The sequence below is a fragment of the Temnothorax longispinosus genome, chromosome 2 (assembly GCF_030848805.1).
Source record: "Temnothorax longispinosus isolate EJ_2023e chromosome 2, Tlon_JGU_v1, whole genome shotgun sequence".
NCBI lineage: Eukaryota > Metazoa > Arthropoda > Insecta > Hymenoptera > Formicidae > Temnothorax > Temnothorax longispinosus.
The window spans coordinates 7,161,185-7,181,603 of record NC_092359.1 but is presented as its reverse complement, the minus strand read 5'-3'; the positions used below and the strand labels follow the sequence as shown (position 1 = coordinate 7,181,603).

At 38.9% G+C, this 20,419-nt stretch overlaps 5 protein-coding genes across 13 annotated transcripts; 3 read left to right on the top strand and 2 right to left on the bottom strand.

Annotated features, from left to right (window-relative positions):
• The first annotated feature begins 181 nt into the window (after window positions 1-181).
• On the top strand, window positions 182-3,325 carry Jmjd4 (jumonji domain containing 4). 2 transcript variants are annotated; one of them, XM_071769930.1, is made up of 4 exons: window positions 182-817; window positions 900-1,197; window positions 1,311-1,581; window positions 1,663-3,325. In XM_071769930.1, exons 1-4 carry the CDS (start codon window positions 583-585, stop codon window positions 2,143-2,145), a joined length of 1,287 nt encoding a protein of 428 aa, XP_071626031.1. In that variant the 5' UTR covers window positions 182-582; the 3' UTR covers window positions 2,146-3,325. The 2 variants fall into 2 exon arrangements, with proteins under 2 accessions (XP_071626031.1, XP_071626032.1); XM_071769931.1 differs by having other exon boundaries at window positions 622-817; window positions 934-1,197.
• Pcif1 (Phosphorylated CTD-interacting factor 1) lies at window positions 2,533-7,772 on the bottom strand. 3 transcript variants are annotated; one of them, XM_071769924.1, is made up of 6 exons: window positions 7,640-7,772; window positions 6,617-6,902; window positions 6,344-6,499; window positions 6,113-6,261; window positions 4,671-6,035; window positions 2,533-4,568 (listed from the first exon to the last, which is right to left on the bottom strand). In XM_071769924.1, exons 2-6 carry the CDS (start codon window positions 6,872-6,874, stop codon window positions 4,295-4,297), a joined length of 2,202 nt encoding a protein of 733 aa, XP_071626025.1. In that variant the 5' UTR covers window positions 6,875-6,902; window positions 7,640-7,772; the 3' UTR covers window positions 2,533-4,294. The 3 variants fall into 3 exon arrangements, with proteins under 3 accessions (XP_071626025.1, XP_071626027.1, XP_071626026.1); XM_071769926.1 differs by having other exon boundaries at window positions 7,257-7,761; XM_071769925.1 differs by having other exon boundaries at window positions 7,279-7,761.
• A 315-nt stretch (window positions 7,773-8,087) lies between these two features.
• On the top strand, window positions 8,088-14,505 carry Drosha (ribonuclease 3 drosha). The gene is made up of 10 exons (XM_071769982.1): window positions 8,088-9,456; window positions 9,631-9,874; window positions 9,946-10,137; window positions 10,240-10,597; window positions 10,674-11,094; window positions 11,433-12,384; window positions 12,468-12,677; window positions 12,755-13,077; window positions 13,232-13,377; window positions 13,691-14,505. The coding sequence occupies exons 1-10, from the start codon at window positions 8,483-8,485 to the stop codon at window positions 13,885-13,887; spliced, it is 4,017 nt and encodes a 1,338-aa protein (XP_071626083.1). The 5' UTR covers window positions 8,088-8,482; the 3' UTR covers window positions 13,888-14,505.
• Window positions 14,366-16,619, bottom strand: LOC139808239 (pseudouridylate synthase TRUB2, mitochondrial). The gene is made up of 5 exons (XM_071770010.1): window positions 16,128-16,619; window positions 15,721-16,019; window positions 15,002-15,410; window positions 14,790-14,926; window positions 14,366-14,703 (listed from the first exon to the last, which is right to left on the bottom strand). Exons 2-5 carry the CDS (start codon window positions 15,869-15,871, stop codon window positions 14,444-14,446), a joined length of 957 nt encoding a protein of 318 aa, XP_071626111.1. The 5' UTR covers window positions 15,872-16,019; window positions 16,128-16,619; the 3' UTR covers window positions 14,366-14,443.
• A 175-nt stretch (window positions 16,620-16,794) lies between these two features.
• On the top strand, window positions 16,795-20,312 carry Rab9 (RAS oncogene family member Rab9). 6 transcript variants are annotated; one of them, XM_071770012.1, is made up of 4 exons: window positions 16,798-17,498; window positions 17,685-18,122; window positions 18,210-18,466; window positions 18,548-20,312. In XM_071770012.1, exons 2-4 carry the CDS (start codon window positions 17,685-17,687, stop codon window positions 18,567-18,569), a joined length of 717 nt encoding a protein of 238 aa, XP_071626113.1. In that variant the 5' UTR covers window positions 16,798-17,498; the 3' UTR covers window positions 18,570-20,312. The 6 variants fall into 6 exon arrangements, 5 of the variants coding, with proteins under 5 accessions (XP_071626115.1, XP_071626117.1, XP_071626116.1 ...); XR_011730813.1 differs by having other exon boundaries at window positions 16,800-18,122; window positions 18,548-18,763; window positions 19,007-20,312; XM_071770014.1 differs by having other exon boundaries at window positions 16,795-18,122; window positions 19,007-20,312.
• Window positions 20,313-20,419: the final 107 nt, after the last annotated feature.

The window sequence follows — 20,419 nt, the reverse complement described above, 5'->3', positions numbered from 1 at the left end:
GTACATACGTTACGTAGAATAATGAACAATTAATTAAGACACTTTCCGTCATCGGGCGCAATGTTAAGTAATTACAAAATAACAGAATCGTAAAGCAATAATAAAATTATTATATATAAAAAGAATAGTTTCGCGGTCGTTCGATTAAATAAAATGAACAATTAACTTGCTAATCTATCGCCTCGATGGCACTTTCTACACCCCGCGTGTTCCTCGGAGCGCGAGAAGGCTTTCCGTCGACTCCGGCCTGAAGTTGGCCACTTTGGATCGAGTGCATCGTTCTTTGGGTGCTCGTGCACCGCGAGCGTTGTTTTTAGGTTAAGGTCGCCGCAGTCAGTCACCGAGCCCAGCCGAGCTTCCTGCAGATCGTTAAAAATTAATCTTTATTCGCGTCAATTCGATGCGGGACTCGCATCGTAAGGCAGGAAAAAGGAAACGAGAGTATTATGCGCCGGCACGCATTTATCAGCGAACGAACGTTTCGAGATTTACATAGATCGCTGCTGAATGTGACGAATCGCGTGACCTTGCAAACGCGATGATTCTACGTTAGGTTTGAACGATGAGGGTCGAATTACGGTCATGTCAACGCTCGTTGAGATTGACAGCTCGTACCCCGTCGACGATAACGCCTGCGTCGACCCCGATACGGTCGAGCGTATCAACTCGCCGGTGACGTACAACGATTTTTTCTCTCGGCATCTAATAGCTAACAAGCCGTGCGTCATCGGTTTGCAAGCAACCGAGAACTGGCCGTGCAGGCGTGAATGGGTGTCGAATGGTGCGCCCAATTTCGAGGTGCTCCGCACGTTGTTCGGTATGTTATTCGGTAAATTCGACGAATCGGAGGGGGGGGGGACCGCTTGGTGCGGATTATTAATGTAATCTCTATTGCCCAGGACATTCCGTTGTCCCGGTTGCCGATTGTAACAGAAAGTTTTACAATTCGCAATTCAAGAATGACATGTCCATGGAGAGTTACTTGGAGTATTGGGTCGATTACAAGCGGAGCTGCTATGCCAAATCGATGCCGTTGTTGTACTTGAAAGATTGGCATTGCGTAAGGAGCTTCCCCGACGTCCCGATTTACGAAGTGCCTCAGTATTTTGTATCCGACTGGTTGAACGAATATTACATTGCTCATCCCGAACTAAATGACGATTACATGTTTGTGTACATGGGCCCGAAAGAGACCTGGTAAATACATTTTCAATGTTACAATTTTGCTCATGACTAATACTGTAACTTATTCCCGTATCGATTATCGCTTGCTTTCCATGATTGATTTTAACTATTGCCATGATGTTCAGGACTCCGTTACACGCGGATGTTTTTACGTCGTATAGCTGGTCCGCAAATGTAGTTGGAAGAAAGAGATGGCTGTTCTTTCCTCCACACGAAGAAGACCACCTTCGTGATCTTTATGGGCAATTGGCGTACGATGCGGTTTCGGAGGAACTTAACGATCATACGAAATATAAAATGTACGATAGTAAAAAGTTGAAATGCTTCGATGTAACTCAAGAAGCAGGGGAGATTATATTTGTGCCATCTGGATGGCATCATCAAGTTTGGAATTTGGTAAATAGAGCTGTAGGAATTTTGCAAAAGAATTTAAATCACCCATTAGTGGAAAATTAAATTACGTGTTGTCTTGTGTAGGAAGATACAATTTCCATTAATCATAATTGGATCAATGGCTGTAATATCACCAATGTATGGTGTGCATTGAAAAAGGAATTGAGATCCGTCATGAAAGAAGTTGACGATTGCAAGGATATGAAGAATTGGAACGAACATTGCCAATTGATGCTAAAAACCTCTTATGGCATGGACTATAAACAGTTTCTCGAATTTATATCATTTATTGCTAAGAATCGTTTACATGCTATGATAAAAAAGGGTCAAGTCATAAGTTTCAATAAGTATCGTTTCGGACGTAATCACTGTTTGTTTGATTTGCGAACACTTAAAACCATATTGGAGGATATTATCACAGACGCGCAAGATCTGTCCGTATACAGTTTGATGTGTGAGAATGATGAAGCCCGCGTGTTATTGAAAAATATTACTTCGTTTCTCGAGTCCTCTTGTAGCATTGAAAATGTAGTTCCTCCATCAACACAAAACCCAATAAACTGTTAACAAACGACATATTGTCAAGAAGCCAATTGTAAATTCTGTAAATATAGCATGTACTTTCATAGTAGACACCATGTCATTCATATATGTGTATCAAGTTTTATAAATTTCCCCCCTTAACTTCATTTAAATTTTCTCTTAAAAAGACAACATTTTGCGGAATCGCTTATTTTAAGGATTGCTTTTGTACAATAAGCACGTTATGTTAGATGCCGTCTCTCATAGCAGATACAAGTAAAATTTATAGATAATTAAATTTAAGATAATAATTAAAGGAGAAATTCTCAATTTTAAAAGAAATTGCAAATGTATCATACATACAGTATGATAAAAAGTAATAATAATCTTAGATTCTATAATGAATATGGCTATATTAAAAGCGCAGACATATGAGTGAAATTCATTTTTACTCTTAAAAAATAATTAAACATAGAAAACGTAATTTTTTTGTCTTTAGTTGAACATATACTACTCTCTAAATGTAAAGATTTACAAGAAAAATTTGTTACTTGTACTCTATTAAGCTAAAGTGCAACCTAATCGTGGATACATTGTCTCTGCTGCTTGCAAAACAATAATATCTCGCAAAACGTAACTTATATCTATCTTTAAAGTATTGTCTTATTTACTTCCCAATTACGTAAGCATAAATATTCTAATTTCTAAGAATGGCTATACATGCGTGTGCGCATGTGTGCGCCTATATGCATGTGTATGTATATACACTAGCGTACATGTGGTATTTTATAATAAAAATATACAAAATTTTTAAGATACAAATATCACTTTTTTCAGTGAGGAGTGCTCGACATATTGACAAACTGCTTAGATCACGAATTTTCAATAAAATGATTGAATAATGCACAAGTATACATTATTAGAAATTACATGTTCATAAAAATATATAATTCCTAATAATATATTGTTTATAAATGTGCATCTAGCCTCGTTTCATCTATCGTTCCGATATATGCTACACCTAATACAGATATGCATGTAAAAAAGAATTATAGAAATTTTATTTATCTATAGCAGTACTCCAACTATTTCAGTTAATTTTGTAAAATTCGTAGAACCTCTCGGAAAAAAAAGAAATAAGAAAACCATAGTTACATTATGTACTCTTCTCTCTATGTGTGATACGCCTGTACATATTTATAATAAAGACATCTCTTTTTCTCTCTATCTCTCTCTTTTGTGGTCATCAGTTATAAACTGATACAAAATATTGCACCGGCAAAGAGCTATTTCAAACGAAATGCGTAACTAGCTTTTTTTCCTACATATGCTCTTTGTTATTAAAGAAAAAGATTGTCATGGTTAAAAATATGGTGAACAGTTTATCGCAGTTTTTTTTATACAATTTTTTTTCCGGCCACAAATAAGCAGAGATAGGCGACACATACAACCTACATACCATACCACTTACATCCGCGCAAGAACATACATACAACATACACCTGTACATTTGTTATTCCTGTATACCTAATCTTCTGAAATTTACAATAGTATCAATTTTTATCTTGCATAGCAAGTATATCTAATATTTAAAGCATCACACGTCACAAAGTCCAACGCATTGATCAACAACAATTAACCACTATTGCAAAGTTTAGACTTTCTGCAATGTGCGCTTGCGTTATTGATAAGTAAACTCTTTTTATATACCTTAGATGTACGGTTCTCAATATAATCCTTACATTAATTTTACCGTTTATCAAGGCTGAACAGAAGTGAGCAACAGGATTTTACTCCGCTGCCGATATAGAATCAAATAATGTTCATCAATCAATTATCAGTTATCAAGAATCAATTTCGTAGAAATTGATTCAAAATGTAACTGATATTCATACCGTTAAGGGTATGAATATATTGTTGATTATAAAGTAACGTTTATATATATCGTTTCTATGTTATGACTGTTTAATTTCTCTGTGTATAATTACCTAACATTTCTTTCATTTTTTACACACTTTATTTTTTCTATATTTTATATCTGCTAAAATATAAAATGAATTTCCTTAACAAAGAAGTTATATTACAAGAGATAAATCATATTTATCTCCAAGCTTAGGAAACTAATTTTCCTATTTTATATTTATACGTTGTCTCCTCTCACACGAAGATCGTTCAACTATATTATATCACTCAATTATATAGGATGACTTGGTAGCGGTTGTACAGATGGCACCGTCGGTGTAGCTGGTGTTGTCGGTACAGGTACTGGCGTTGACGGTATCGGCTGATGCGTTTGTCGCGGCGGGGAAAGAAGCTCTTGCCTATCCCTTTCTCGTTCCCGACCCGGTCGCCACGCTTCTAATAAAGCTTCGACTCGCTCTTCTGTAGGTCCCCATCGCGCAGCGCCAGCCGGATTTTGTAACCATACAACTAGCGTGCCGTGGACTGCTCGGATGTTTACTTCGCCTCTGGAATGTAGAAGAGAAAAATATATATTCAACATTTCTTTCATATACATATGTATGATATCACATGTATGCCAAGTCTAATCAAGAACTGTATAAACGTACTTTGGAAGAATATGTTGGAATCCGTGTCTGTACTCGTGTTCCATAGCGGGTACTACTACTTGTTTGCGCTTAAAGTGACTGCCCTCGAGTTTTATGAGCGCATTAGGAGCCGGATCACGCCACTCCGGTAAAAATACCACGAACGACAAAGGCTCGGCCGAATCAGCCAAGAGACGCTCGAAGTGGTTGACCATAGCTTCCATAAGTTCTTCGCAGTAGGGTGGATTTGCTTGAAACGATCCGCTGACCGGCCTAAAGTCCAAGAATGGTCCCCTTGATCCAAAATACGAGTCTGTATCGGCGAACGCTGAACAATACTGCCGAAAGTAACAGTTCAGAGGCGAGGCAAAACATTCGAACGTTACGCCGAATGATCGCTGAAGGCATTCAAAAACCGTCACTGGAAGAGCCATTTGAGTTGCTTGGCCCTCGTTGATCCCGAGGTACGTTTGATAGCGTTTCAGCATACACCAAACGCGTGACAGAAACATTTCGAACTTTTTGTCATCGAAACCGTTATACCTATACAAATGTTCCAGTTTAGCAAAGTGCGTGTTATTAATATACATGGTGTCACCGTGAAAGCGCAGCATTATTTGCTCGCGCTCAGGGAGGTAATCAACTTGTGGAAGTCTCGGCGTGGGAAGGGAAAATTGCACTGGATAACACCAAACTTTTCTCTGCGTGCTAGCAGGGCCTCCTAACGGTATAACGTCCCCCAGACCATTGTCTTTGAGGATCTGGTTGTTTTTATCTTTCACTTTCTTCGCATATTCTGTCGACAGATGATAAATTTTCAGGCATATGCCTTCAACGCTAGCTTTAACGGTCGCCGTCAGATGCGGTTGACATTGTCGCTTCAGGTGGGCGAGTCTGTCCTGGAAATCGTCGAACGTAGCGCCCACCGTTCTTCTCAACCACTGGAAGGTGTCTTCCGCGTTCCACTTGACCACCTTCCGACTCTCCGATGACGCCGCCCTTGATTCTACCATATTTTTTGCTGCTTCGGCGTAACGCGACAATTGCTTCCTCGCATCCCCCGTGAATTTCGGCCTTACCAATTTAATGGGAATATCGTTCATGATCTCGCGATACATGGACATTGAAATCTCGGGGAAGCATTGACTCGGTAGCAGCGGATCTGAGCCGCAATCGATAACCTTCCGTTCCATTAGCCACCTGTTGAAGGAATCTTTCGGCGCGTCTATAGATTCGCGAGTGTGACATAACTCTTGATAACACTGCCGTAGCTTTGATAGCAAAGCGCAGCGCAGAGCTTCTGCCTCAGGATGAACGTGCATCAAATTTGATGGTGCTCGTTCATATATTATAACATTTGTAGGTATCTCCAAATCCCATGGACCCCTGTAACAATAAACAAATTATTCGTTCACTTTGCCGTATAAATATGTCTTAACATCCTAATAAAATCAAATACATACGCTAATACAAATTTCTTTGCCGGTGGAACAGCTCCATCCTCTGATGCTCTTCGTTTTAACGTAGCACCTGGTGTACTAGGTGGAATGGTTCCATTTCCAGGCGGAGGTGGTACGCCACAAATGCCAAGTGGGTCCGTGATTGGATCAAACTTTGATAGGATACATACATAATGTTACATTTTACCTCTTTATCACAAAATTTGGATACTTATTTGTGACATTTTGCAGTACCTGTGGTTTCAAGGAAGGTACTACCCACAAAGATTCTCCGGTCAATTTATTCCAGAAATATGGCCGATTTTCACGTTTACTCCAAAACTTCTTCCAGCCTTGTTGCTGGAGTTCCAGAGATAACTCGAGCTCTGAAAAGCTACCTGGTGGTGCACCCTGTAAAAAAGAGAAAAAGAAATGAGTCAGTCCTAATTTGATTAATGATTTTGATGAATCAATTTGACAAATTAGAATCATTAAAAATGTGTAAAAATTTGATTTTTTTTAGCATACCTGAGTTATAAGAGGTGGTTGTTGTATGTGACCAAGCTGCGGACAGTGATCAGCTACAGTTGGCGCAGGTGCTAATATAGGTGTTTGGAGCTTAACGGGCGTAGGAACTATAACTTGCGCTACTGATGAATTTGTATCCTGCTGTAGCGCTTGATGATGGTGATGCATGACTGGCAACGGAGACACCGACTGTCCCGATAAGGCTTCCCAACTCGAGGTATTGGGCACATCTTGTTTTCCTCCGCTTACTTCGTTCATGGTTTGATATGCACCGTGTTGCAAAATACTAAAAACATTAATCCAAATATATTGTTACGTGACAAGTATCTATCAAAAAATATGTATGTATTCTCTAATTATGATACCTCATATAAAGACTATTATAATAAGGTTACTAAAATACATAATTTCTAATTTTATCAAAGATATATGTTATTTAAAATTATCAGAGTCATGACGCAAGCAATTACAACATGATATAATAACTTAATGTAGCAAAAGTAACATATACTTTGAATCAAATTATATATAAATATGGCAACATATTTACAACGCAAAAGTTTACTATACTTTTATTGAAATAAAATGCATTTTTATATTCAGCTTACACATATTTTTTATCAATCAAATAATACTGTACAAGAGATACAAAGGAGACTTGCGAGAATTCAAAAGAAAACAGCCTGACGAGGTGGTGGTAAGGGTAAGGAATTGAGATGGTGCATCAGAGATGCTGGCACAGGGAGCACGCTGCGGTTTGCACAATTTGGTCCATCCACATCCCACGCGTGTTCGCGCACACAATGTGAAAAAAGAACACGGATAATTATACGCGACAACCGCGGGATTTCTCGGGACGTCGCGTTCGCGCGACTCGACAGGCTCGACAGCTCACTCGCGGTGCGTGTGGCACAATGTTTGTTTACATACTGAGAAAACGTCCGGGAGAAAAATACGCGGTTTCTCGCGCCGCCGGATCGGTCCCGGGCGCGCAAAGTGCACCGCGGTCGAGAGGAGGCTTACCAGAGCTGGCGATACCCTCAATTCATGAGAAATGCGCGACGGCACTTAGAATTCATTCATGATTTGTGAAATTTGACGCAACGATATCCACCCGTACGACGCCATTTGCTTAAACTGGAGAAACGGGGTATGCACGCAGCGAGGGGAGAGAACGTAAGGCCGCGTTCGCAACGAATCGGGATGCGCCCGCGTCGCTTCGGGAGACGCTCGAACGCGATTGGCGATCCGATCGCACGTCGTCGTGTCGCCCATACGAAGGACACGTCGAGTTTAGGGAATAACGCGGTGGCCAATCAGCGTCCCGCATTTCCGACAGTCACGATTACGTAACGGCGGATGATTGGACGAGCGTCATCATCCGCCAATTATCTGCCGCGCGTCTCATCAAGGCCGTATAATTGCATTCCTGCCTGTCTCGGAAATTAATCTAGTTATTTTTCTGACGTTCGCAGACTGCGCGGTGCACGGTATATCAACATAAATCGATATTTTTGACCATTTTTGACGGTTTCGATGTGATCAACGAGCACGAGGTCCACGAGGTATTTGCAAAATGTAAAAGTTTATACCAAAGGAAAAGTGAAAGAGCAAAATATTTCGTACGAAAGAGAACTGAAAAAGTAATCTGGAGTCTAATGAAAATATAAGGAGAACGATTAATGATAAGATGGCAAGAGCAATTGTAACGTGCCAAAGTTATGAATTGAAGACGCTTAATCTATAGTTAGAAAAAAGGAAAAAAAATTTATACTAAATTGTTGATGTTGATAAAGTGTTGTGCACGTTGAGTGCTTTGCGTTGTTCCTTAAAAGTCGCTTTTAAGGAGAATAATTTCGCGTGAAAATGACGGATCAGACATACTGTTGGAACACCGAAGTGGGTCACCAAGATGCAAAGTATTATCCGATTCCTCAAGTGTCCAACTTTCCTGACTACACTCAGCCTCCCAATTACAATTCTTCGTATTCCTACAACGTGCCTCCTCCCAATGTATCAGGTATTCCTCCTCTTAATATACCACCAAACATTCCTCCGCCCAATGTGTCAAATATCCTTCCTCCTAATGTATCGAATATCCATGCCGATGTTAATCTACCAAATTCAATGTACCATTTTACGCCTCCTACCTATCATAATGAAGCGGCCAATTTTCCCACCCATATTCCTTACCAGAATCGAATGAATTCACAGTACGGCGATCAGTATTACGGCGGAACGGATACTGCACACGAATATACGAATGATAATTATGCAAGCTGGAATGTGAAATCTGAAAATGTATATAATGACAATGCTGGTAACGATTGGCACTCCAATAACTTCTCTGCAAGCTGGACAACGTATCAAAGTACTCCTACTCCATGCTACAATACAAGCGGGACAACATATAACAAAGAGAGATTATGTCCAACGCAGATGTATGAAACGTCGCCAAGACTGGAAGAGCCTAAATGGAAATACGATAACAGGGAAATGCCCAAGCGTGCAATTAGCAGACCGAGATCTAGAAGTCCACGTAGTAAGCAAGAAAAAGTGTTCAGATCACAATATCAGAATCACAGAGACAGATATCATCAGCACAATAGAGGGACATCTAGTTCGAGAGACTCCACGTATGATAGTAGGCACTTTGAAAGATCTCCATCTAAAAAACATGGAAGTTGTACATCTCATTCAGAAGAGTCGTACGTAAGCAGTAAAAGCAGGAAAAGATCAAAATCCCGGGAGCCTACTTCAACTAGAGACCCTACGCCAACCAACAACAGTAAACGAACAAAGGGTCCTACTGAGAGAGAGATATTGTTAGAAAAATATAGGTAAGAGTTTTATAATTGCATTGGTCCTTGCATGTAAAATTTATTTTTCAGAAAAAAGGAAATTCATTAGTTACCATGTTGATTCTTGTTGCATGGTACATGTTCTATATGCAAAAGTTATATATATGTGCTTACAAAATGAAATATTTAAGTAATTATAAAAATTCTTATTAGACGTAATTATTGTGCAACGAGTAAGGACATAAAGCGAAAACTAAATGAATTATCAGCAATGGGATCTAAAGGTATACTTGAAAATGAGAAAAAGATTTGGACACGCACATCGCCAGCGGATCTTTACTATGTCAGGGATGAAAATAATCCGAAAATAATGAAAAGTACTCCTAAGCTACAAGAATTGTGTACAACATTTAAGACAGCGTTGATAGACAGAGCTGCTGGAGCAAGGGAATTGCAGGTACATTTATTTTCCATAAATTGTCTTATGTAAAGGAATTGAGTAAAATTATATTTTGTTATTTTTCTTAGCCACCTTATGAACCACCTCCAAGAAAAACAAGAGCGCGTCTTTGTCGTCATAAGTCTGAAGCTTGCAGTAGCTCTTCGTCCGATAGTGAAAATTCTATGGATGAAGATGATAGAACGATGGAAGAGTTAATGGCAAAGAAACAACATCCACAAAGATTGCATCCTGAAATGTGGTTCAATGATCCTGGAGAAGTAATATCGAGAAATGTTTTATAAATCTATTTTTTTTTTTTTTTTTTTTTTTTACATTAACTTTAACACTTTAAAAATGTATTGTAATTTTTTTAATTATAGATGAACGACGGTCCATTATGTAGATGTAGCGCGAAATCAAGACGCTCGGGTATAAGACACGGGATTTATGCTGGAGAAGGTGCAATAAACAAGTGTAATTTAAGTACGAATAATGCGGATAAATTATATCACTATAGGATAACGATCAGTCCGCCGACAAATTTTCTCACCAAGACACCGACGATCATCAAACACGATGAACATGAATTTATATTTGAAGGCTTCTCTATGCTTTCTCACTTTCCATTGGTCAAGTTACCTACATGCAAAGTTATTAGATTTAATATTGAATACACAATTCTTTACATAGAAGAGAAATTGCCGGAAAATTTTACAATACAGGAGCTGGACTTTTTTCGTAAGCAGTTTACTTTATAACAAAACAAATTTTCTCACAATATTCATCCTAACTAAAATATTTTAAATTTTTACAGAAACGTATTTATTTAAAGAGGTTTTGGAGCTTGTAGATTTTGATCTACACGCTGCACAGGATAAATCCGGCTGCGGACAGTTTCATTTTATGCCGAGATTTGTACGTGACTTGACTGACAACGGTCAAGAGGTCCTATCGATGAATGAAGTTCTGAATTATTTGATAAAGAGCAGTACTCTTTTAATAAATCCAAACGATCTATCTAGATTGGTGGTGATGCCACAATACAAATGGCAAGATTTTGCTGACGAGGTAAAGGGAATGGTCGTGACTTATCCAGGGAAAAAACCGTGCAGCGTTCGCGTTGATCAGCTGGATAGGAATCAAGAAGACCAATCCAATAAGGTATCGCTTGCTTATCCCGAGATAGTTCACTTCGGTATCCGTCCACCACAGCTTAGCTACGCAGGAAATGCAGAGTAAGTATCTTATACTTATCAATCAATAATATATCACATAATTGCACGATCTTAATATTTCGATTCCCGATCAGTTTAAAGAGTTATTATGTTTTTAATTATATGTAGTAACTTCATTTCACACAAATAATTATATTAATAATAACAAACGTAGAAATAAATTAGATTTTATGCCTAAAGTCGCAGAATTTTTCAGAAGTAATTGAATCTAATTAATGTATAAGAAACATGAAACCTCTCTTTAAATTTTTTGAAAGTTACATTTTTTGAACACACGCTGCTTGTGCTTTAAATACAGTTCCATGCATTTATAACATGCATTTTATAAATTTATCTAGTTACCAAAAAGCCTGGAGAGATTACGTGAAATTTCGACATCTACTCGCAAACATGTCGAAACCATCCTTCGAAGATAAGAGAAAATTAGAGGCAAAGGAGAATAAATTGCAGGAGTTGCGCACCCAGAGCAAAATGAAGCGAGACGTCACGGTCGACGTCAGCTCCGAAGGATTTTACAGAACCGGCATTATGTGCGATATCGTGCAGCACGCGATGTTGATACCGGTACTAGTCTGCCACTTGAGGTTCCACAAATCTCTGGACAATCTGGAACGCACATTGGGATACGAGTTTAAAAACAGGTACCTGCTCCAGCTGGCTCTCACGCATCCCAGCTACCGTGAGAATTTCGGCACAAATCCGGATCACGCGCGGAATTCCCTGACGAACTGCGGCATAAGGCAGCCCGAGTACGGCGACCGCAGGATCCACTATATGAACACGCGTAAACGTGGTATCAACACGTTGATCAACATAATGTCCAGATTCGGCGCGAAAACGGAAACGGAGTCGTCAATAGCACACAATGAACGACTAGAATTTCTCGGCGACGCGGTCGTCGAGTTTCTCACCTCCATCCATCTCTTCCATATGTTTCCGGAATTGGAGGAGGGCGGTTTGGCTACTTACAGAGCGGCGATCGTGCAAAATCAGCATCTCGCCGTGTTGGCAAAAAAACTGAATCTGGAGGAATACATGCTCTATGCGCACGGTAGTGATCTCTGCCATGACTTGGAGCTGAGGCATGCAATGGCGAATTGCTTCGAAGCGTTGATGGGCTCGCTGTTTCTTGATGGAGGGATAGAAGTAGCTGATCGGGTCTTCGGGGAGACACTCTTCAAAGGTGAAGAAGATCTTGCCAAAGTTTGGGTGAATTATCCACGACATCCCCTTCAGGAACAGGAACCGATGGGAGATAGACAGTGGATTCCCAGCTTCGAACTGTTGCAGGTATTGCTTAGCTATTTTGAACAAACGTTTTCTCTCGACTGTGAAATGCTTCTTTTATCTTTTCTTATGTTGTATGTTACCAGAAATTGACCAAGTTCGAGGAATCAATTGGAATAGAATTCACTCATATCCGTCTTCTTGCTAGAGCGTTTACGGATCGTAGTATAGGGTATACTAATTTAACATTAGGATCTAATCAACGGCTAGAATTCCTAGGAGACACTGTGTTGCAGCTTATCGTTTCTGAATACTTGTACAAGTTCTTTCCGGAACATCATGAAGGACATTTATCGGTAAGCGATATTATTCATAGATCATTTTGATGATTATTTTTTTTTCTATTACAATCGATTATTATATTTGTACACAGTTGTTACGGAGTTCCCTTGTAAATAATAAAACGCAAGCAGTTGTCTGTGACGATCTCGGTATGACTCAATATGCGCTTTACGGGAATCCGAAAGCCGAATTAAAGACAAAAGACAGAGCAGATTTATTAGAAGCTTTTCTTGGCGCACTTTATGTCGATAAGGGTTTAAAGTATTGTCACGTGTTTTGTGATGTATGCTTCTTCCCACGTTTGCAAGATTTTATCATGAATCAGGACTGGAATGATCCAAAGAGCAAACTACAACAGTGTTGCTTAACTTTAAGAACTATGGACGGTGGTGAACCAGATATTCCCGTGTACAAGTAAGTTTTTAATCTACAAAAACAATTTTAAAATTACAATAATAGTCGTAAAATCATTTTTGCAAATGTCTCAATTCTTGCTAGAGATGTATCACAAGGATTAAATGTTTGCAAAGATATTTCCATAATCTTATATGGTTTACTTTTTCTTCAGAGTCATCGAGTGTAAAGGGCCAACTAATACAAGAGTTTATACAGTCGCTGTATATTTTCAAGGAAAACGACTGGCTACGGCTTCAGGACATAGTATCCAAGAAGCGGAAATGAACTCTGCCAAAGAAGCTTTAGAAAAATCACAAGGTATTACATGCATAAAAATGATAAAATAATTATATAAGATGATTAAAAAATCATTAATAGATATATCACAATATAGAATCTATCTTTTCTTAGCCAAAATTGATATTTTTTCTTATACAAATTTTTAATTCTTAAATATTTCAAATAGCTTGATAACTATATAAAGCTTCGTTAAAATCTTATTAAAATATATTTGATATGAACAAAGAATAAACAATTATTTATATTTAAAATTTAGAATAATCTTCCATTTTAATTAAAAAATTGTAATATCTTTAAATTTTTAATAAGGAAAATTTGTTTATTTTTGTAGATTTATTCCCACAACTCGATCACCAAAAACGTGTAATAGCAAAAAGTATGAAGATGCAGCAGTGGCCGAATAAACAGAAAGTAAAAGGAAAATCTGAGAAAAGGCTCTATGACAGATCCGATGATTCTGATTGTAGCCAAAGTCGGAGAAGAAGTCGTAGTAGAGAACGTAATATCTCGAAAAAAAGAGAGACTTAATAGTTTTACTATTTTATTGTCAATTTAATAAATATATATAGATTTTTATTTTCCGCAGAGGGAAACACATAGAACATAAAAATATAAAAATAATTTTTGGTTAAACATTATTGGCGGAACAAACATTTATTTTCGTTATAAAAATAATATTTTTACATGTATATTCACATGTATATTTTCTAATGTTTGTATATCTTGTTCCATGACAAAATAATCTCGATTTCCATCGTGTTCAAATTCTCTTTCATAAATTCACTAGGTAAACAAATAATGATGTGAGAAACTGATGGTTAATGATATATTCATATTGTTGCAAGCAGAATGAAAGAAATGTGCCTGTATTAATATGTGCATATATGTTACTTAATACCATGGCAGTTTAAATGATTTTTATTTTACTTTCATTCTACTAATGCACAGATTTAGATTATTTTCTCATGGAACGAGAAATTTGTTATATATGTATAAATCATTACAGCTGTCTTCCTTTTTGTTAGCAATTTACATGGCCTACTTTTACTATGTACATTTGGTTACAATTTGAAAAAGATTTCAATTATTTACCTCGTTCTGTCAATATCGGATTGTCTTGATTCAATAAAGAACTGTCTTCATTAATTATAGCGTTACACTGTTCAATATTATTACATATGTTTTGCAACTCCCAATGTTTTTTCAATAGAGCAAGATTTAGATGAAATAACCCATACCGGAAACACTGTATTTGAGTGCACGTAGCGACACTGTGGAGCTGAATTCCCAAGTCGTGAATCAAAGTTTTTAAATACATGTCGTTCTCGTTAATGCAAACAATTTCTGAAAAAATATGTTAAAAATTAATAATCAATATGGTAAAGTTATTAATCAATTTACAGTTTATATTTAATAGATATAACATTTACCTAATGTGAATTCAGGAGATGTAAAGTCTATACATTTTATGTTATATATCATTGGAATATTTGTATCGACAGGTCTCACTGGACCTTGTACAGCTAACTCGTATGCAGCTTGACTCTGCATATTCACTCCACATAATCTAGGAAAGTCAATATAAATTAAATCTCACATAACTAATGAATAATATCATACACACATCTATTGTATAACATACTCGAACATCTTTCTTTGATGAGCAGACTGCATGGAAGCGCATATTTTGTCTATTGCACTGCGCTTAATATATTTATATGTAGATTTTTCAACGATTTTCCCAGTTATAAAATAGGTGTCCGTTGCCTGCCCCAAGAGACCTTTAACTCGATAACTAGTCGGAGATTTAGAATCCTTCAATTTGTGAGCCCAGCTGGTACCATCGTTAATACCACAGACCATGAGACCCGACATATCTTTGCTCAGGTAATTAGCGCATATCAATTTGAAGTCTTTAGGTTGATATCGTGGACCTACGACTAGTGGATGATCCGCGTAGCTCGGATGTACAAGTACCTTCATCCTCTTAGTTGTATCACCTTCAATGCGCACATGTTTGATCGGTGGACGTACCCGCATACTGTTCAAATCTAAAAATTAGGAATTGGTTCTTGAGAAGGTCAGTTCAGGTTTCTTTTCAAAAGTAACAAGATTGTCTTAATTACACCCTTTATATAAATTTTTTGTCCCTCATTTGCTCCATATTTTTTTTATTTCAAACATGAAGAAAGTCAAGGATTAAGAGCTGCTTCTTTCAGCTGTTATTTTATATTAAAAATAAAACAATATATTTGTGATTGGGAGGGACGAAGAAACAAGAATTGAATTAAATAGAGCAAATGACTATTATCTGTCATCTATAAAATATCACAGTAGAATAAATTACAGGCATATCCTAACCTTCGCAGAGACGAAGAATTATGGTATCCCGTGCGTTTAAATACGTGATCATTGGCGGTTTGTAAACAGCAAATACTCCATTTAACGCTTTCCACGCTGTTTTAGCGTGGAAAACTACCTTTTCCACTTTCGGGGCCAGAGTATTCATCATTCTGCCAAAAGTCCGGTTGGGAAGCACCGCTTTCCGTTCACTCTCGCTGACAAAATCACGTTACTGACGATACGGGAATCGCGCAATTACAGCGGCTTCCTCGAATTTTCCAACAGACGTTAAAGGAGGATCAGTTTTACAATAAATGCTATAAAGAAAGGGTCAAGTTGTTATTGCCGCAGTCAGCTGTTTATTTATATGTACACGTGCATATCTCCTCTCTCTCTCTCTCTCTCTCTCTCTAATATTCGCTCACGTGGTCGCGCAGCATGGGCGACGCAGGCAAGAGGGGACGTGTGATGATCGCCGACAGGAAGAGGAAACCCGGAATAACGGAGATAATCGGCGCGGAACTCTGAAAGCGAAGCGATGATAAAAATACAATCAAGTCCTAGTATTTATCAGTATATTTTTTTATATACAGTATTTATTATCTAGAAGGACGATTTTCCTGATATATATTCTTTATTTTAGACTTCACATGTCGCACAAAAAAGAGAAACACGAAACGTCGCTTCCTCGCGGGGGTCGAACGGCTGGCCCCCGTGTCCGAGGTCAGCTATTTCCGGATCTGAATATCCTGTATCGAGTATCTAGATGTTACTCATGCGTCTGCGACTCGAAAAACCGCGACAGCTCAGACAGCTGACGCGAGGGAATTAAATGGCAGGTCGACAATGATGTTCGAATCAACGACCGGAAATGCGGTCATGGGTCTTCTTTTCAGCCGCGACGCTCGTCCATCCCCGACCCAGCTGGCGATACGTGCCACGTCCATAAATATTCTCGGATCCGTGACGGCGCGGCGGCTGGTTATTATTTATAGTCGCGGGTAGCCATGTTCGCGAGGACCACCGACGGGCGACGATCGACGATCGCCCTCCTCCCTTCCTCACCGCCGCTCGCTGGTGAGACTGAGACGGGCGTTTCTTCTTGTCGTCTGCAAGTGCAATGTGGCCGATGTGTCGAGGCGAGCGCCCGCCCGGCCGAAAATGATCGAGGACCGTAGGTGTTCGTCGATCGAGTGGTGCTGAAACCGCCGGAAATCGATGCGCGCGATCCAGGACGCCGTTGGAGATTGTTGGAGATTCGCGGGAATGCGCTGGACCTGCTGACGAGAGTGACTGAGCGCCGAGCGCTGCCCCCGACCCCGGCCCCGCGAGAGTGTCGCGACAACAAAGGACAAAAGGACCTCATCCTCGTCCGTGCCGCGAGCGCGACAGTTGAATTAAAATCGGCGGAGACGAGGGTGGACGGGCGAGCTGGTCCCGCGCCGGACGACCCTCCGCTCGCCGAGGCATCGAAATTCGAGCGGTCGACGAGAGATTCGCGCCGACCGAGCCGCGTAACCGCGAGGTTATGCAGCGGAATCACGAGAGAATAAAGACGTCAAGGTAGTCCGATCTCATGCGCTAGTAGCTGCTTAATGTGAGCGAGAGAGAGAGAGAGAGAGATAGGAAGAGCGGAGAGGAGGGAGAAATCTCACGGATAACGCGCGAGGAGGCGGATTATGTTTCGATACGTAATTCGGCGAGCACCGAGAATGAGAAACTGAAGCCTTTCCGAAACCGAGGTCCCCGTCCCCGTTTCCAGATCAGCTGATTCAGCGAAGCTACAAGAGTACAAGGTTCGACTGAGCTTGAATGAATGTTTGTTGAGTGCACCCTTGCTTATTTGTTGAGAATAGCCGTCGAACGAAGCTCCGTTTTCGTGCCAAGATAATTTTGCGCGTGTTGAGGTAGCTGGTAGATAATTAAAATACCGCAGAGAGGATAGATAGGTAAGCTGACAAGCCTCCCTCTAAAATTGGAAGATGTCGGTGAACAATTCAACGTCGGTGAGTACGAGCAGGAGCGGTGGTAATCTTCAAAATCGAAATTCGCAAAGGTCTACCCTCCTGAAAGTGGTGATCCTTGGTGACGGCGGTGTCGGGAAATCCTGCCTTATGAACAGATTCGTGTCGAATCACTTCGACGAGCACAGTTTCCATACCATCGGGGTGGAGTTTCTGAATAAGGATATCGAGATCAACGGCGAGGCGTACACGCTGCAAATATGGGACACAGCCGGGCAGGAGAGGTTCAAGACTCTCAGGACGCCGTTTTACAGAGGCTCGGACATTTGCCTGCTCACTTACGCGGTAGACGATAGGACGAGTTTCAAAAATCTTGCGTTATGGCGATCTGAATTTCTTAAGTACGCGGACGTTCAGGAAGGCTCCACTTTTCCATTTATTGTTGTCGGCAATAAGGTAGGCTCATCAGGATTAACATATGCAAGATTATTGTCGAGTAATCTTATATCGTGTGTGTTGTAAGACGCGTCCCTTTCCTTGCAGGTGGATGTTCCTGAATCCGAGAGACAAGTTTATACGGAAGAGGCTCAAGCTTGGTGTTCAGAGAACGGTAATCCTCCGCTAGTTGAAACTTCGGCGAAAGACGCCACTAATGTCGAGGCAGCTTTTGGGGCAGCGGTTGACGCATGGGCGCGACTCGAAGCTAGATTAGAGCGGCCTTTAGTGGAAGACACTGTCGATCTCTCTAAACAGCAGTCCCAGCATCGTACGAGCTGCTGCATGCCTATTTCCGGCACCGAGTAGGTTGTCACAGCTTGTAATTTTCACAATTTTCCTTTTACGTTGCGCGATGTAATAATGCATGATACATTTTTCTCAAGATCCACATTTGTGACCAGATAATTGAAACGGGTGGTAAGAAGATAGACGCTACGCACGGTCTTTATGTGATGCAAGCCGATATTTCTGGAACAATCGATTAAAAGTTTTCTTTATATTTGGAAGGGATATACACAACGTCGCACTATTGAGTTTATAGAAACGGTGCTTACTCTATTTAGGATCTATAAGGATACACTACATTACACAATACAACTGTAAGAGATTATTTTTCTTTGTTTGGCCTGTGTCTTATTTTTTTTTGCATATTTACAGTAAGATGCACAATTCTTTTATACTCCGTAGAAAATCTGAATGGCTGCTCGCTATATAATAGAAAGTTTCGATTAACTATAATCTCTTTTCGCAATTTCTTTTCGGTTTCAGTTTCAGAGATAGACATTTTTACGAATTACATTTAAGATATCGGTTTCTTTACTCTTGGCATACTTTGTTTCTAGGTCTAACAAAGTAATTTGAAGAGAATCTCTTGCCTGTCTACAATACTCTCTTCATTATACGGTGAACTTTCTTTGTTGACATTGGAATTGCATCGGTTGTGTGTAAATGGAATATATTATATTTCAAATTTTTTTACTTAAGACCAGTTAAGATTTCCAAAGAATGTATGAACCGCATAGGATATCATTAGCAGTAAACGAGCGATTTATTTACCGACTGGTTTATATTCTCTTTATTATGAATTTTAACGAAATACTCGAGCCACCGAGTATATAAGACAAATAATATATTGTGATTGATCTTTCCAGAATACAACCTTAAGATATAATCATAAGATCAGATTAAACGTCCTTATTCTATCAACGCTTTGTGCAGCTCTTAAGCTACTGACAGTATTTTAAGTGTTTCATACACCATTGGCTTGTGATAAAATAATAATGATGATAATAATAAATAAGAATAAGAATAATTATGGATTAATTTATTACATAAGAGATAGGCATAAATTGTAATTTTAGCTTTGTAATCTAAATTTGCCTTATTCTCGCGACATACATCTGAGAGCAGTAAAGCGACGCGACTTTTATTTAAGCGAGATCTTGCTATAAATACCCAGTATTTATATGCGAATTTGATGTTTGTACAAAATGCAGCATATACCTGCTCTTTGAACATTCTGCATTCAATGTCTAACGATTTTTCTATAAACTTAATATTATGAAAGTGAAGCTTTTTGTACGATCGCTGATGCATATGATGCGTTCCTACAACCCCCGCGTATCTCATTCAAAATGGTACTTGATTCTTTAGAAATGCCTCATACAGAGTACAAAGAAAAAGTATGTAATGATTTCCCAATGACACGATTCGGATTAATTGCGTATGAGATGTGCATGCTGGTGCTTTTTATATATGGCTATATGTGGAATATATAAATTTATAATAATAGAATAATAATGGTTAAGATGTTAAGCGCATAAAACTGATCATATCAAGGTGATGACCACCTCATAATTATCGTGAATCCAGGCATTCGTACACCAAATCTCTATACGAAATCTATGAATTATTTTTAAAGGGATACACTGCTGCATATATATAAAAGTCTTATTTGTGAAAAGCGCGCGTATCGATTGTTATTTATTATTTTTACATATTTAGTAAACAGGGCCATTTCTCGTATGTACATGACCTATGTAAAAAATATATATATACATATATATGTGTGTATGCCTTAAGATTTTATAATTCTAGGAGTCGATTTTGCAAGAAAAAAATAAACTTACACTGTGCTTGTTTAAAAAACGTCATATTCTTGTAAATCGATTAATATATCCCTTTCTTCATAAAAAAATTTCCTCTATTACTACTTACGTCTGAGGTTTTATGAAAAAATTTAAATGTAAACTAAG